At 40.8% G+C, this 17,952-nt stretch overlaps 1 protein-coding gene across 1 annotated transcript in view; it reads left to right on the forward strand.

The window, feature by feature from the left end:
- The window catches only part of THSD7A (thrombospondin type 1 domain containing 7A), a 383,013-nt gene extending 367,365 nt beyond the window's left edge, over positions 1 to 15,648 (forward strand). The window contains exons 25-29 of the mRNA XM_065399278.1: positions 5,894 to 5,989; positions 9,599 to 9,681; positions 10,088 to 10,298; positions 13,733 to 13,820; positions 15,564 to 15,648. Of these exons, the coding sequence (XP_065255350.1) occupies positions 5,894 to 5,989; positions 9,599 to 9,681; positions 10,088 to 10,298; positions 13,733 to 13,820; positions 15,564 to 15,648 (563 nt within the window). The remainder of the gene's footprint in view (positions 1 to 5,893; positions 5,990 to 9,598; positions 9,682 to 10,087; positions 10,299 to 13,732; positions 13,821 to 15,563) is intronic.
- Positions 15,649 to 17,952: the final 2,304 nt, after the last annotated feature.

The raw sequence follows: 17,952 nt of genomic DNA on the forward strand, positions 1-17,952 counted from the left end.
CTTTATTTCTCTTACACTTAAATTTAATTCTTTGAGTAGTGAGTTCTAAAATGCCTAACCCGTCCTGTATGGAGTAATTATCCCTATGATAACTTTTAAAAAATATATCTTATATCTAGGTTTTTTGTTTCTACTGATGGTGCACATCCGCACATACCTCGGTGCACATAACAAAATTTATTCCGCACATGGATGGAAAAAATTAGAGGGAACATTGGTCTTGATCTGCCCTTCTTCAGGACTTGGCAATTTGCACCAATCCTTTTGGATCCAATCCTAGCAACGGACACCTGTATAACATCCTCTTTGAGGGCAATAACCTGTTTAGTGAGAAAACAGATCACTGCTTCAAGGACTCTGCTGCGAAATTCTGCTCATCAGGATATACACCTTGGCACCCTGTAGGAAATAGCGTAGGGCATTTCCTCATAGGTACTATCTGACCCCTTAGCTTTTTATCATCAGAAAGCCTATGAGGGCTTGTCTACACTACCAAGTTTTGTTGACAAAACTTATGTTTACATCCAAAAGTTGACAAAACAATAATCGCCAAAGGGTGTTCACGCTTGCTCCCTCTGTCGACAGATCATGTCCCCATTGGGGACACCGTCATCGACAGGGTGAGCAATGCACCGTGGGTATGTATCCCACAGTGCAGTGTTGTGGGAAGGAAGAGCTGATCGCTGTGCATCTTGGGATTCTCTCCGAGTTCTCCCACAGCCCCCTCAGCTGCCGAGAGCAGCATCATGAATAGCTCTGTGAGCTCTCCATGCTGAGGAATCGCAAAGCATCACAGCAGTCTGTCCTCTCCCCCCACCCCCCACCCCGCAGCAGCAGTCTGCCTGCTGCTGCATTCCTAGTGCAGGGCAGAACAGGAGCATTCCAATGATTTTCTCTTTGTTTGTTCCCCAAACGGAGCAGCACACAGATATTTCCCGGAGCTGGGCAGGCATTGCAGGGTAGCAGAGCTCAAAACACTGAGCAGAGTGATCAGGGCAGGCATTGTGGGATACCGGCGGAAGCCAGTTCTGTCGACAAAACAATCAGCAGTGTCTACACTGGCTCTTTGTTGACAATAAAGGGAGGAGAAAAGACAAAAGTCTCTCGTAGGGGTGGAAGTATTTGGTCGCTAAAACTGGGCATTTTTTGCGACAAAAGTCCCATTGTAGTGTGTACGCTCTTGCTGTTTTGTTGCCAAAAGGCAGTTTTTGGCGACAAAACTTGCCAGTGTAGATGAGCCCCGAGACTCCTAAGAGGCACCAGCGGGTGCAGCATAGAAGACAAACAGCACCCCCGCCATACCCTCTTCAGTCCTATCCACCCACCAATAAGACATTTGGATGGGACACTTGAGCACCATCACTCTCTGTACCAACCCCACTTCAGTGTCCACCTGGCCTGTTTCCTCCCAATGTTGGCAGCATATCACACCAGACAAATGGGTCTCAGACATCATCTTGAACCAGCTATCCAATAAAATTCCTTGTTGCTCCTTCTCCAAACCTCCCTTCCCATCTGTTCTCAGGGGATTCTCAGACAGAAGGTGGACTCCCTAATCCAGGTAGGAGCAATGAAGCCTGTACCCCACCCCCCAACACAAGGGGAAGGGCTTTTACTCCAAATATTTCTTCATCCCCCAAAAGGAGGAGGACTGGAAACCCATCCTCAGACAGCTAAATGTCTTCATTCACCATTCAAGATACAGGATAATTATATTGGCCCTAATAATCCCTTCCCTAAATGAAGTTGCCTGGTGCACCTCTCATTGTGAAGGATGCCTATTTTCATATAGACCTTCACCCAGTGCACAGGATACTCCTGTGGGTTACGATGGGCCTAAAGCACTTCCAATACAGAGTGCTTCCCTTTGATCTCTTGACAGCCCTGAGGGTTTTTACAAAGGTACTGTTCATGCATACCTGTGTCAACAAGGCAGCCCAATATTTCCTACCTGGACAATTGGCTCCTCATGGGGCAGTTGTATCAGGAAGTGCAGGCAGCAGTTACCTCTTTACTCAACCTCTTTCACTGCTTGGGACTTCAGGTAAATCCAAAAAAGTCCAGTTTAAACCCACACAAGTTTTAGAATTTATTGGCGCAAATCTGAACATGATTACACCCAAAGTTAGCTTACCTCAGGACAGATTCTTTCCAATGAGGGACTTCATCACCCAACTTTGACTAAGCCCCCAGCTAGCTGACTGGTTCTGCCTGGTCCTGCTAAGCCATATGGCCTCATGCACCTACGTGACCCCCTTCACAAGGTTTTGCATGTGGTGCTTCCAGGCACGATTGTGGATGATCTATGCTCTGAGCAGGAACTTCCTGGACAAACAAGTCGCGCTTCCTCAGAGTGTCCTGATGTCACTCACCTGGTGGGAAACCAAGGACAATGTCTATGTAGGGTTGCCTTTATTCCTGCATTGCCCACAGAAATACTCATTATGGATGCCTCCCTAATGGGATGGAGAGCACATGTGGAGAACCATACAGCTCAGGGTTTCTAGACTCCACAAGAGTCTACGCTACATATCAGTCTTCTTGAAGTTTGGGAAATGCACAAAGCATGCAAGATATTGTTTTCCTTCATCCAGTCCATGCACTTCTGGATCAGGTCGGACATTGTGACTAGTTTACTACTTAAATAAGGGGGAGCAAAATTTGCCCCACTCTGCAGGGATACAGTCAACCTGGAATTGGTGCATCCAGCATCAGATTACCCTATTGGTAGTGCTGCATTCAGCTGCAGAGTCAGTGGAGCCCCAGACACAGCCTCCAAGCTGGGCAGCTCTGCGTTTCCAGAAATGAGGGTGGGGGAGTAGCACATCCGGGTCTCCTGTCTCAGAATAGAGACAGGACCATTCATCCCAACTTGGTGTCCCACCATCTCGTAGCCTGGTTTCTGGATGGACAATGAATTTAGAGAGATTGTGTTCACAAGAGGTCTAGTTCATCCTTAATAGTATCAGGAAACTCTCTACATGGATTGCCAAATGGAAGCAATTCTCCATTTTGTGTCAGCAGCATCACTTACCCCCACGAGGAGTCTGGGGTCCCTCTTATCCTGTGCTGTCTTCTCTCTTTAAGAAATTGGGCCTATCCATCAGTTCACTGCATGTACATTTTTCAGCTATTAATGTCTTTCATCCTCCACCGCTATTAAAACTTGCTCCTATCTGGGACCTGAACTTGGTGGTATCAGCTCTTGTGAACCTGCCATTCGACCCCTTGGCCTCTTGCTCCCTCCCACACTTGTCTATGAAAGTTGCCTTCCTAACTGTAATCATCTCTACTAGAAGAGTGGGTGAGCTTGGGTCCTTTATGGCAAATCTTCCTTACATGGTGTTTCATAGGCATAAAGTATTCTTGAGGTTGCATCTCAATTTCATCAAAAAGGTTCCTTCTTAACTTCACCTGAACCAAATAGATCACCTGCCTAATCTTCTACCCAAAGCCTATAATAACAGGAAGGACAAGCAGCAACACTCCCTGGATGTATACAGGGTTCTAGCCTTCTACTTGCACCGGACTAGGCCCTTTTGGGAGCCTCTGAGGTTCTTCATCTCCATATCTGAGAAAATGAGGAGGAAAGCAACCTCTTCCCAAACCTCTCTAAATGGATTTCCAGTTGTGTCCTCCTTTACTATGAACTTATTGATGCCCCTCCACCTCAGATTTTCAGGATTCATTCAACCATAGCCCAAGCTGCCTTGTTGGCATTCCTACGAGATCTGCAGGGCAGTGACTTGGGGCTCCATTCACACTATCACTAAGCATTATACCCTGGTTCAGGCTTCTGCAGAGGATGTTTCTTTTGATTCAGTGATCCAGCGATCTGTGGTGCAGAACATTTCCTTGCACCCTCCTCCTCAATGAGCACTGCTTGAGAGTCACCCACAGTGAATATCCATAGGGACCAAAGAGCGGTTACTTACCCTATAGTAACTGGAGTTCTTCAAGACGTGTGGTCCCTATGGGTATTCCACGACCCACCCTCCTTCCCTTCTGCTCACATCCTCACGTTGTTTGCGGTAGAGTAGAGTAGGGACTAAAGGGATGGCCAGTCCACAATGCCCCTTATGCCCTCAGTTCAGAGCACCAGGAGGTATAAGGGTGCAGGCATAGACCAACAGACACTGCTATTGAAGAGCGGTAGCTGTGTTAGTCTGTATCGACAAAAAGAACAAGGAGTACTTGTGGCACCTTAGAGACTAACAAATTTATTTGGGCATAAGCTCACGAAAGCTTATGCCCAAATAAATTTGTTAGCCTCTAAGGTGCCACAAGTACTCTTCGTTCTTTTTGCTATTGAAGAGTGTTTTGGTCTCGGCTGCATTGAGCGCATGTGCACCCCAAGTGAATACCCATAGGCATCACACATCTTGAAGAACTTAGTTACCGTAAGGTAAGTAAACCTTCCTTTATTGGCCTAGCTCTACTCCAATGCCTAAACCATAAAACCATCTTTTTCAGGAGTAACCTATCAACCTCATTAGAGTAAGAGTGCAACTTCTTATCGCTCCATAGACATGTACAAATGAGAGGACTAGAGTTAATCACATTCTTAAGAGCTTAGCTGGATCAGGGCCAGAGTGCTGAGCACATTGAAGGATAGAACCTGAAATGACTGATGGAGTCCTAATAGTTATTTGGTTTCTATCACTACTACTGGTGGGAGCTGCAAGTTTAGAAACAATATAAATGTCACCCTTAGTGGGCAAGCAAAATCATACACCCCACCCATCTACTGGTCACTCCCACCTTCCACCTACTTAGCACTGGATTTTGCATCTAAAATGGAAATAATGGCTTGTTCCCTACTTAAATAATTACTGTGGGCTGCTATTTAATTTAAAGACCATTTCTACTACAGTAGTCCCTAAAGGCCGCACCAAAGACGGGACCCCATTGTCTAAGCACTGTACACACACATTGTAAGAGACAGTCCCTGGGTCCAAGAGCTCACAGCCTAAATAGGCAAAGGATGAGAAAGGAAACAGAGAGGCACCAAGAGATAAAGTAACTTTTGGCCAAGTTCACCCACGCAGTCTTCTGACTTCCAGTCCAGTGATCTCTCCTTTAAACAAAGGTTAGGGCTCAGCAGTCCTTAGGGTCATTTCCTTATTTCTCACAAGTGCTTTATTTCAGTTAATCATCATAGATATTTACAAATGTAAGGAGTGTCAGGTCTATAGGTTAAAAAGTGTCAATCTCTTTGCACAATATTTATGGAGTGTTTAAAAACACTAAGGGCATGGCTACACTAGAGCTGGAAGGTGTACGTGTCAGCTCCTGGAGGCATCCCTCCACCAGCTCTGTCCGAGCTAGAAATGTACTTCTGGAATTTACACCTTCTAGCTCTAATGTAGACATATCCTAAGTGACATTTACTGCCCTTGAACCATGTGCAGCACTTGCTGCGGGCAGTGAACAGTAGTTGTGTGCACCCAGTTCAAGGACAATACGGTGGCCCTAAGTAATCAGGACACAGTCACACATTTGTAATCCATTTCTGCTTTGCACTCATGTAACTCCCATTAGCATTAATGAAAATTATCCAAGAAGAGAACCAATACAGTTTTCTAGTGCTAGATACTTCTTCTGTAGATAGAATTATTACAATAGAGATAGCTATTCAATATGAAAACAGAGAGAAAGGAGAACAAAGTTACAATAGTTTCAGAAGTATATTTGATGTATTGTTTTATTTGAACTGTCTCCAAAACTGCATAAAAATAAGATTTGCATGTAACAAAACAGTTTTTTTCCCCCTGGATTGTAGTTTTATTTACATGTCTAATCTGCTGGTAGACATGTCTGTCAACACTAAGTAACATTGCATTTTCCCGGGGATTTGTACAGTATTTCTGTTAGTGTCATATTTTACATTCAGATGGTCAGTGTCACGAATACAAGTGGATGGCTAGCCCATGGAAGGGGTCTTCTCGGACAGTATGGTGCCAAAGATCAGATGGATTAAATGTTACAGGTAACTATTATTTTTATTTTTCTTACATAGAACTCAATCAGGCCATGAAAGAATAAAAAGGAGTGGAGACATTGCTGCTCTTGTAAAAGGATTTGCAAATAATTATCAGATATTATATTTTCCAGTAACAATAAAGAGTAACTAAAAATTCAGTATTATTACTATTTTATGATCTTTATTTGGCAAAGTTTTATTTCAAATCATCATATTATTCCATGGCTGGAAGTACTTGAAAACCCTTTTTCCAAAACTCGACTGATGACACTATGCAAAACCTATTGCTAGAGGGTAACTATAAAATAATATCTTCCTCATTGCAGACTGACTATTTTACTTTCTACTTGTCTAAAATGTTTATCCTCCACCAGCTTTAGGATTTCAAATCTCAATGGTTTCCATATTACACAAAGATCTTTTAATACAAATATGTATAGCATGTATGCATGCAATATATATGTGTGTGTTTAATATATATACATATGCATGCATGCACAGAGGGAGAAAGAAAGCTTCATGGTCTATAAGATGTTCAAATAATAAGAATCTGACATAAGGCCCGTGAGTTAAATTAATGAGTTTAATTCATTCTTTTGCACCAAGGTGCTAAAGTAGTATGAGAAACATTACTGTGTATTTTGCTATTTGTGGTGTAATAGCCAGGTACAAAAGGGTAAATTAAGGAACGTTCTGAGGTCTCTGACTTGAAGAAAAATGTAATCTGTTTTCTTTATGTGGGTACATCAGATTCAGAGCTTTACTTAGTCTTAATTTTTTAAACTATTTATATGATTTCATAAGCACATAATCAGTGTCAATCAACTGAACGCATATAAATGGAACTTTAATCCATGGATTGTTGACATGACAGATCTGAATGATTCTGAAGTAACTGTTACTGTCTGTCATGTCATTGGAACACTAATCCATGTATTGTCACCACAAGATGCTTAATAATCCTTTGGAGTCATCAAGTCTCTTGTGTAAGTGTCAATTGGCATTTGTAAAAATGTTAAAATGCATCCTCTTCACACTGGGTATTGCAGGCCCAGTCTGTATGCATATTACAAATCCATACAAAATTGTGTTAGCAGCTACTAGGGTCAAGCAATTTTTAATCTCAGTAATTTGGTCATGTACATTTTTTCCTTAATTTATGCCATGCACTAGTATCCTTGGATACTTATAAAGTGCTTTGTAAAATTGAATCCATTTTGGAGCTGTAAGGTTGTAAACAAAGTCTTGGGGGGGGAGGGGTACATCTTATTCTTTTGATTTGGTTTATTCTGGTGCTAATGATGATTATCTGCCTGGTTTCCTGCCAGCTGACCTGACCTGCTTAGCTCCCAGGCTTGTGGGTCAAAACCTGTGGGTAGTCTGCGTGCTGGCCTGCCTTGGAGTCAGGAGCCCCGGGGCTTCCAGAGTTCATGGCTCCAGGGCGGACTGCCCCAGGGCCAGGGCTGTGTTCCCTTTCACAGAAACTTTCTAAACACTTTGGGTTTTATCATAGAAATGTAGGGCTGGAAGGGACCTTGAGAAGTCATCTAGGCCATCCCCCTGCATTGAGGCAGGACCTAGACCATCCCTGACAGCTGTTTGTCTAACTGGTTCTTAAGAACCTCCATTGCCAGGGATTTTATAACCTCTCTTACTAACCTAGTCCTATACTTAATTATCCTTATAGTTAGAAAGATTTGTTCCAAATTTGGAAATACAGAAGTCCTCCAAAACTGGGTCACTTTTCTCCACCCAGCTCTAAATAAAATCTTATATGGGCTTCTGGCCCTGATGGAGTAAAGCACTTGTCTGGTTGACCAATGGTACTTCAGGAATGCTTAAGTACTTTCCCCAGAGGGCCTCTTATGCATTGAACACAGAAGACTAAGGATCAGGTAGGGAACTTTTAGGTCCCCCAAATATATGTTCAAAGTGTTGGGTATGCTTTACAGTACCATCCATCGATCTCATTAAGGGATCAAATCTGCCCTCAGATACAGACATTGCCCCTCGGCCTTGATTTCAGTAGGGTTGCATATGTTCTTGTAAGGACAGAATGTGGCTCAGTGTCAACCTGTTGCTAGAGTACTGTATTTCTTTGCAGCTGCCATATTGCTTGGTTGGATCTGAAATAGTTTATTTTTATTCCTATATATTCAAATGTTGCATGGTAAATTATATTTCCATTTGTATGTATTTACTCAGATTTTATTTAGTGTGTCACAATATAGTTCTGAGTAGTTTGTTTGTTTGTTTTTTATTCGTTTAGGATGGTGTTTTCACAGATTCATTAACTCAAATTGAAATGGGTGATGAGGCAGCTCTTTTCTTCTGCAGCTCTCAGGATGACTGATACTTTGTTACATGGGTGCTTGCAGGCATGTGCCTGGTACACACACCAGAGTGTAAAATTTTATTCCCTATGGGTGGGGAACATTTCTTATGGCAGGGTTTCCTTTATTCATCATCAGCCCTCCTGTTAACACCTGGCTTTATATAACTGCATCTAACTGCATCTTCTGTGGGAGTGACCATAGTCACTTATCAGGATTTCATCAGCATTTCACACCAATATAAGGGTGTAATTACTTTGGGAGATTTGGGACATAGTGCAGGCAGGTTGCATTGGGTGGCCTCTAAATGTAAAAATGTTAAACTGCTTGGTACAACGCCCTCTTTTCCAGGACAGAAGGAAGCTGTCTAATAGCCATTTATTCTGAATAAAGTCAAAGGGTTGTGGCTGAAATGATACTGAAAGCCTGATCGTGTGTATTGGTCCATAACAATAACTCTGCACTATACATAAGCCTGTAGCAATAAGAGTGAAGATTTCCATTAAGAGCAAAGGATTGGAAAAACTGAGCTCTTGATGTCAAAGGTTCAATATTTATGTTGCTCTCAGTCCTTACTCCTTTAGGACATTTTCCCCCTCAGGAAACCTGCCCCATAACAGCTGCTTTATAACGGGCAAGGGAGTACCAAATACATAGTGACTCCGTCTTCCTCCTGACCCCCCACCCAGTGTTTAGAAAATTAGAGAGTGGTGGAAACCAAATAGCCAATGACAAATTGGGAGATCAGTTTGACCTTTTAGACAAATTAATGGAGAAAGACAAAATATGCAGAGGAAAAAAAAGAACTTTAATGTTTCCCCATATAAAGCACCCTGTACAAAAATTACATAATGTTTCTCATGGGTGTCATGTAAGTACTAGTTAGAGCCATGAATACAAGAACATGATTACACCCTGAAAAACAAAATGTCTCTTCCTCCCCACCCCCCAAACACACACACAAGCATTAACTGTGGCTTGAGCAATCCATAAAAGGTACATAAAAGTATTTGGCATGTCAAGCACCTTCTTCTAAAGTGCAGATCAATACAAATAAATCTGCCTACAAGAATTCATGCAGGACTAAGAAAGCCATCCTCCTCCTGCTTTGGTACAATAGTATCATCCTAAATTCACACAAGCAAGCAAGTTCCTTGTGATTTAAAAAAAAAAAAAAGGTCACTTGTGACATGCTGTATCAAGTACCATTTCATGACTGAAGTCAGTAATTTCATCGGGGGTGAGGTGCTATTGTGTCAAAATCTGATTTTGTGTCCTACAGGGGGCTGTTTAGTGATGCGCCAACCAGATGCTGACAGGTCATGTAACCCACCGTGCAGTCAACCCCATTCTTACTGTAGCGAGGTACGTGTCACTGCATTGGAACAATGTTGTTTCAGTACTCTTACTGTACACTACAACACAAAAATAGTGAAGGCTAAAAGCCTTTATATATGAAAAATAGTACATAGCTCCTCATTAGTTTTCAAAATATTTTGCACAATCGAATCATGATTACTGAAGCATTTTCAGAGCTCTCACTAGTGTTTAATTTTTTTAATCAACCTCAAATCATTAACCCTTCCCATTAAATATGTAAACTGCACTGCTTTGATTCAATAGGAGATGCCACACAAATACATCCAGAGGTGCCCTCCAGGCTAGTGCTCATCAAAACAATCTTCTCTTCCAGTCATCAATGTTGTCATGATTTATAGCACTCGGAGAGCTGTGTTTTTCTGCTACAGTGTAAAACACTTGTTCCCTACAGACTAGAACGTGTGGTTGTGAAGAAGGGTACACTGAAGTAATGTCCTCTGATGACACACTCGAGGAGTGCACACTCATCCCTGTGGTAGTGATCCCCACTATGGAGGACAAAAAAGGAGATGTGAAAACCAGTCGAGCTGTGAACCCCACCCAGCCATCCAGTAACCAGTCAGGACGAGGAAGGACCTGGTTTCTGCAGCCTTTCGGGCCAGGTGAAGTCATTACATGAGCAGTTAATGATGCTAAGTACTGCCACAACATTTGGCATTTAAGCTGCTCTGATGCCAAAAGTCATTAAATGTTTATTTAAGGAGGCAGTCATCTGCAAGGATTGAACAAAAAGGAAGAGACATAAGTAACCCCACCCTTTGCTGCTGCTGCATCAGTATATTTAATTAAACTGTATATTACAGAAGGGATAGAATTTTCTTCCCTGATACTACTTGTTTGAAATTTTCCAGTGAGAAGAACTGGAAATACTGTAGAGGGAAAATACTGTGAAAGGCCTGGGAAATAGTCACAGTTCGCAGCACTTACTGGATATCAGATTAGGCAATTGGGGTCAAAAATATGACCGATATAACTGTCAGGAGGTCGAAACACTGTCTAAAGACTACAAGGACCTGGATGCCTTTTTTCCCCACTGATACCACTGGTGTGGTTGTGGTTTGTAGAAGATGTAAACATTTTATCAGGTCAGGTTTTCATCTGAAAGTTTTATTACACTTATAATGTTCTCAAATATCTCAGCTAGAAGTATCTGCATCACCACTTAAATGCTACAGTGATGAGAACTATAGAAACATGTTGGATGAACAGATTGTCTTGATCTGATGCAACTACATTTCTAGCCTGATCTTTTTAGAACTACACAATCGTTGCTGTTTGTATTGTGGTAGTACCAAGTAGCCCCAGTCAGGGACCAGGACCCCATTGTGCTAGCCACTGTACAACAGAATAAAAATATAGTCCCTGCCCCAAAGAGTCGGTATTTTTAAGTACTGCTCCACCATGAAAAGAACTTTAATCAGAACACCATGCTTCCCTAAACAAGTGCCTCATCTTTCTTACAGGCTACCTCATTCCCTGTCATTCTAAAGTTAGTTTGATGAAATTCTTTGATGTGGCTACCCATTCCAACTGACCTGACCTAAAATCTCAACTAATAGCTATTATTACCCCAAAGCGAGAGAAAATTCCATTCAAATAAACATCTAGACACTTGGATGTTCATCCCTACAAAATTTCCAGTACTTCCTGATTTCAGCTAAAATGGAAATACCAGTTACCGCAAGTGAAACATGAATTGCACGGAAACAGTCTCTGTTGTTTCAGTAATTCCACTTTTGGTGAAAACCAGGAAGATGGGAGCAAAAGTAAAAAGCAAGCAATTGTTTTGAATTCTGAATAAGGTTCAGGTTTACTTGATTCAGTTCCAATTTTGATTGAACACTTAGATCATTCTTTTTTTATCTAAACCAATACTCCCATCTCTAAAAATTATTCCACCTAGTTCTGAAGGAATCATCATAGACAGTTTTTTGAAAATTTCCAGATAACATTATACAACTTGAACTTTGGCTTTAGCTGTAGATTAACAAAATATCAGAAATTTGTAAATGATTTCCCTCCTCCCCCTCCCCCCCCCCCCGCTGCTGCCTCCCACCCTCTCCCACCCTCTCCCACCTTGCTGAATATAAGTAACCCTGTAAGGAAGACATTGAACACTTTAATCATAATGAAATCTGAATTGCTATCACTTCCAATATTGGATAAGTCAGGGCAAATCTACTGCCTCAGTCCATCTTTAATGGATCAGTTGTTTCATTGCTTCAGGTTATTAAGTTTTATTAGCTCCATTACATTTATCCAGCGAAAATGCTTTTCTATTAATTAGTCTAAATCAAGTAGTCTGCATGACTGCCAGCCCCTGGGTTGTTAGATAGTATAAAACCTGTGTACCTACCTATGCAGCAGCAGGGAAGGCTACTGGGAAGTTTAGGAAGCAAACTCAGTGTGACTACATTTATCATTATTAAGCTGTAAAAAGCTCCATTGTAACCTTCACTGAAATAGCTTTTTGGTTCTATGAAGTTATCGAAGTACTATAAAGGGTTGGCTTGAGGCTCACAATTTCACCAATACTTGCTTGGTATGATATTGAAAACAGCGCCACATGAATAGAGCGTGGTTAGTTCTACCCTCCAGGGGCATATTTTGCCCTCACACACATTACACCCTATACCATCCTACTGACAGTACTGGGGATGTATATGGTATAGTCAAGGCACAATTTGACCATTGTGTGTAAAATAATTCATACAAATGTGATTGGGAGGTATCACATGTGCATTGACAAGAAAATTCATGTGGGTATATATGTTCTAGTCAGCCTACTGCATAAGAATTTGTTTTCAAATATTAGATTGCTTTAGGGGCAGGTGGGATGTATTTTTTCTGAGCTAGTTCAATGTCAAACCAGTTCAAACCTAAACCTATTTTTTAAAAGGACATGTGAATAAATACTTCCTTCTCTCTGACCTTTTCTGAAATCCATCTTGGGGCTCAGCAGGTCACAGAATCTTTGCTGGGTCAGCTTCCATCTTCACATTTCAGGAGTTGCAAAGTTTCCCCAAAGTCAAATAGGGACAGTGCATTGTGAACACTTCCGATCTAAGCAGGGAACCCCAGATTATGAAATGTTTATTCCAAGCATTCAGCCAAAACCCAGTAGAGAGTTAGAGCAGCTTTCTCCCTCTTTCTCCACAGAAGAGAGGGTGTTCAGTTGGGGCTGTTAGAGCCTGTTTGACGTCAGGGGAAAAGAGGAGGATGTGATATGTCTTGTAATTATAGGCATGTAAAACCGAGCTGTGAAGATATAAGATCCTTGATAACAGCAGACTGTACTTCTGCTTTTCTTTAGACTACAGGCTAACAATAAGTTTGGAGGGAGGGGGGAGGAAGGAAGATGTTCCAACAATGCAATTAAAAAGGAAGGACTCAGAAGATCATTGTCTAGGTGTGCAGCAAGGAAAACTGTTGTACTCAAGACAAAGTACAGACTATATCGGATACTAGATTGGTCACTAATGCTATCTAAAAAGAGAAAAAATAATGTGAAAATGAGAACATGTAGATTATTTTGCCAAAATAAAAGTTGCACTTAAAAAGTGTTTCCCATTTCTCCTGACTGAGGAGTACAACACTTAAAATTTCACTCACTCTGCAGGATTACCCCTTATGAACTAACACAGGGTGGTAGTTTGTCTGTGATTGCAGTTGAGCAGGTTCACATCACCCAGTTTCTTTCGCGTCCACCTGCTCTGTCCTGATAAGCAGGCGGCCTATTGAAAAGTACAGCATGAGTGCACGCTCAATGCGAGATGCAAACAAGATTCTGGGCCTTTTGGGTGACTGTCCTGCTCACGACTGGCGGTGCTCACTTGTAAATCAAACCAAAACTGCTCTAATGTTCAGCCTTGTCATCTTGAGAGTGTTTTTAACCAAACCTGTAACTGAGTAATCTAATAACACTTATACATATTATGCTTTAATGCTGCCTGTGCAGACAATTATTATTGCTATTCAAGCCTGCAATGCAACAAGACTAACCTGTAAACTAACGACTAACATTCATTCCGTTTAGATGGGAGGCTGAAGACCTGGGTTTATGGCGTAGCTGCTGGTGCATTTGTTTTACTCATCTTTATTGTTTCTATGATCTATCTAGCCTGGTGAGTTCTTTATTTATTCCTAAATGAACAAGTGTCACATGGACTGTGGATTGAGCATTTCACTGAATCTGATTCAGATATGGGAACTACATTGAGTCTTCAGAGTTTGGTGTGCATATGCTTTTGCCCAAATTGAGGTTACTGACAGTTGCTACTTATGTGTATTTTTTCAGTGGATTAACAACTTTCTTGAGGCCTGGAAAATACTGTTTTACAAATGAGCCACGTTAAAGATGTCTTTAGTAGTTGTGTTCACTTAAAGGCAGTTGCATTGGAGACATTCAGTTTGTCTCCATTAAGAATTACTGTATTAACACCCAGAATAATACCCCAGCAGCTGTGTTTTTGGAGGTGTAACAATCCTCCCCCCTCAAAAAAGTTGCCAGGTAAGGCCAATCTAATGTTTGTTCCCTATGAATGGTCCAATAGGTATATCGGGGTGCCCACATTTTGTGACCAAATGTTGACATAGCAACTTACCAGGAGCCGGAGGTATAATGTGCCTGTACATTTATTCTACATGCTATGGGCCAGATCTTAGCCTCTGTGGTTGCTTTGTGCCAAGACTAGTGCAAAGCACCCACTGCAAAGCTGGTAGATCTAGCTGCCTGTGGATTCCTGCAGTATGGGGGAATCACCGGGTTTGGTTCGGACCAATATAGCAGCTTCTGTGCGATCCCACCGGTGGTGAAGGTGACATGGCCAGGAAAAAGAGTGTTTGGCTGGAACACAAACAATTCCTAACCACTGGAATGGCTCCTTTTGGGGACATAGGTAGATGAAGCAACTTTGCATAGCCCTCAAGCAACTCTAAATTGAACTTCAGAGCTGGGATGGGGTGGTATAAGAGTGGTTTAAATATATTTTCATGCCCTGCCCCAAGTGAAGCTAACAATTAGGGCTTATGTGTATTAATCTAAGATTACCAGTGCAGGAGAATCAAGTACGTTTTGTTTGTGCATTTTAGATATTTACACCTGTGTCGAGTGGATTTAAAACACTACTAAATTAAAATCTAAATTAAAGATAACTAGAGAGTGGGAATCCATGCAGTATAGGCATTCCCTGTCTGATGATACCATTTAGAATTAATCTATTCACTGCTGCAAGTATATGTATTTTGGAGGATGTACCAAGATGCACTAGACAACAAGTTCTTGTTGGAGATAGTGTGCTACAGCAACAGGTATTTAATTCAATAATGTGATGTAAATGATTAATTTCAGGCACCATATTCAGATCATCAAGTTAATGATGAAAGAATACCACCAGTGATGGGCCAGAACCTCTAATCTGAACCCCTTAAAATTTCAGGGGAGGTTAAGATATTTAGGTTCCAGATCACATCTACAACTGGAAGGAGCCTGGTTGTGGTTTTGATGCAGCCAACATTTTGCACAGAAAGCAAAACACCATTCAAAATGTTGGGCATTTCTCACCATAGTCGATCCTGCAAAATTTCCCACCACATTCATGTTTTGATACAGCCGTATATCAGAACCAAAATCTAATCTAGATTCAAACATTCAGTCTCTCTCTGAAATTTTGGTATTTAAAGAGACTGTGGCTTTTGGATGTTTAAGGGGTTATTTCAGATGAAACTGAGGATGTATACACTTAGATTTTACCTACAAACAATTCATCCAGTTTATAAATAATTACTATACCACATTAATTTTTCATTTACAGAGAGAGGTTGGTTTTTAAAGCTGAATTTATTTTCTAATAACTTTATTGTTTCAGCAAAAAGCCAAAGAAACCCCAGAGAAGGCAGAACAATCGGCTGAAACCTTTAACACTGGCTTATGACGGAGATGCAGATATGTAAAATATAACTTTCCATTGCAACAACTGGATTCTACATTGCTGTGTTGAAATCAGAGGGTGTCCAAAGGCACAGGGGCATGCTACAGAGTGGATTTTAGGCATTTTTTGTTTGTTTTCTAAGAACTGCACCATAAAACAAAGAAGAATGGCTTTCATAATGCCCATGGATATTCAAGGCATTATCGCTTTATTCTAAACCATGAGCACAGAGAATTCTGGCAGATTGGAAACATTAATGTGGTTTTTTGAAACTGTCAAAACCACCTCAGTCTCCAAACCACTGTGGCTGACTTAGTATTCACAGTTGAGAGCCCTGATGCCAGACTTACCTTCACCATTAACCAAGTATAATCACTGAGCATGAAGAGTTTGTACCGAGCTGTCTATAACTCTTTATATTCAAGCATAACATATATACTCAGTTGAAGCATATGTATTATTCTGTCAAATTATATACTTGTTAAAGAGCATTTTAGCGCTTAATAAGATGTTAACTGAGAAGATTGAACAAGTTCAGGATCTTGGCAATTGTGTAGCGTGTGTTAACCTGCATTTCAGAGGGCAAAGATTCTCTTGCAAGACTGTTCTATTATCACTCCAAAGTATCAATGCCTCATATACACAAGTATCTAGGAAGGAAACATCCTCAGATTCAGTATTTTATAGTGGTTACTGTCTGGAAAAATGAATACCTGGTGTAAAAGTTACAATATGTTTCTACTTTCTCTAATTCTCAAACTGTTGCCTGCATCTTTTTTGCTACATGTAAGGCAAATTTTTGCACTATATTAGTGCAGCATGATATGCACTTAACTAGTATTGCCATAGAAACTGCCTCTTTTCAAAAAGGATGATGATGCATCTTGTGCCAGGAGTGTCAAGCAGGCATTTAAGTTCTTGAATCCTGAAGAGAGTAGAGTTCAGCTTGGACTGTGACTGGATGGAATCAGCTAATACATGTACTGTATACACTGTTTCTCATCACAGCAGCCATTTTGTAGTCTATATCATGGCAGTAATATAAGTGTCTAGTTTCTTGCCCCATCTACTTATACAAATGTAGATTCTCCAGTTGGTTTCTAATTGTACTTTGAAGGCTGTTTATGACTAGATTTTTTATATTTGTTAACTTTGTTAAAAAAAAAAAAAAAGTGGTTGCCCTCTCATCTTGAGTGAAATATTCTGATTATTTGTTCAGCTAAAAAGAAGAAAACGTGTTGCTTATTTTTCCTCTCACTAGCAAAATAATTGCCATTGTGGCTGCCGATGCAAAACTTTCCATTTAGTTAGGATAACTGGATGTAATCTTTACCTTTAATTATTCAGCTAAACTCTTAAAAGTACTGGTTAATGAAGGATATCAAAATATTTGCCTCACTAAACAGTCAGATAACTTTTTCTCAACTCTGGTAGTATAACAGTTCATTGCCACTCATTTCTTTACCCTAGTCCATCCCTATAGCTTTTCACTGTTATGCTTCCAAAATGAAGCATGTTGTACTACCATTGTATCTACCTACACCTGTCACAGACAGGACTCATGACCCGAGAGGGCTTACTCTACCAGAATGGCTTCTAGGTGTAGCCTAAAAGAAAAATATAAATGACTGTGCTATTACCAAGCAATATAATGACAAGACTTTATCATGCAACCTTTCAAAAAAATTGTTGTCTAAAGTTCAGTATTAGTTTCTCAGGTCTTTTAATAACCTCCGCCATTCCTGTGCACCACTCCCAAGCACTAGTTTTTGTACAGCCAGTAAAACTACACACTTTGCCAACTTTGGGCTGGCTCGCGTGTCCACCAAAATCAATGGGTGGCATGAGTCCTTATTCCATGTCAAATGATCATTGAAATCAGTGCGTTTTGTTCAAAAATCAAAAGTAGAATATGGTAATACCCATGTTTTGATATCACACTATGATATTGATCATCTTCTCCTAATGCATAGGTAAGATGAGAAGAACAGATGAGTGTGTCAATTAGCAATAGGCATTTGTGCAGGTTCAATTTCAGACCTTACACCCCAATCCTGCAACTTGTTGGTGGACTGCCAGACCTGCCCAACACTCCACAGAACTCAATATGGCTCCTTGCTGCAGCATTAGTAGTTCACTTACATACAACAAGTTGCAAGATTGAGGCTTTAATCTTACATCATTTCATACAGACCTTAGGGCAAAAAAAAAAAAAAAATTGTATGTACAAAGTTAAGTTCTTTGAAGTGTTTGAGTGAGAAAGAATAAAAAGTTAGTTCTTACTTTATCAGACAGACAAAAAAATGAACAGTGGGAAAGTTATCAA

This window comes from Emys orbicularis, chromosome 2, assembly GCF_028017835.1.
Source record: "Emys orbicularis isolate rEmyOrb1 chromosome 2, rEmyOrb1.hap1, whole genome shotgun sequence".
Classification (NCBI taxonomy): Eukaryota; Metazoa; Chordata; order Testudines; family Emydidae; genus Emys; species Emys orbicularis.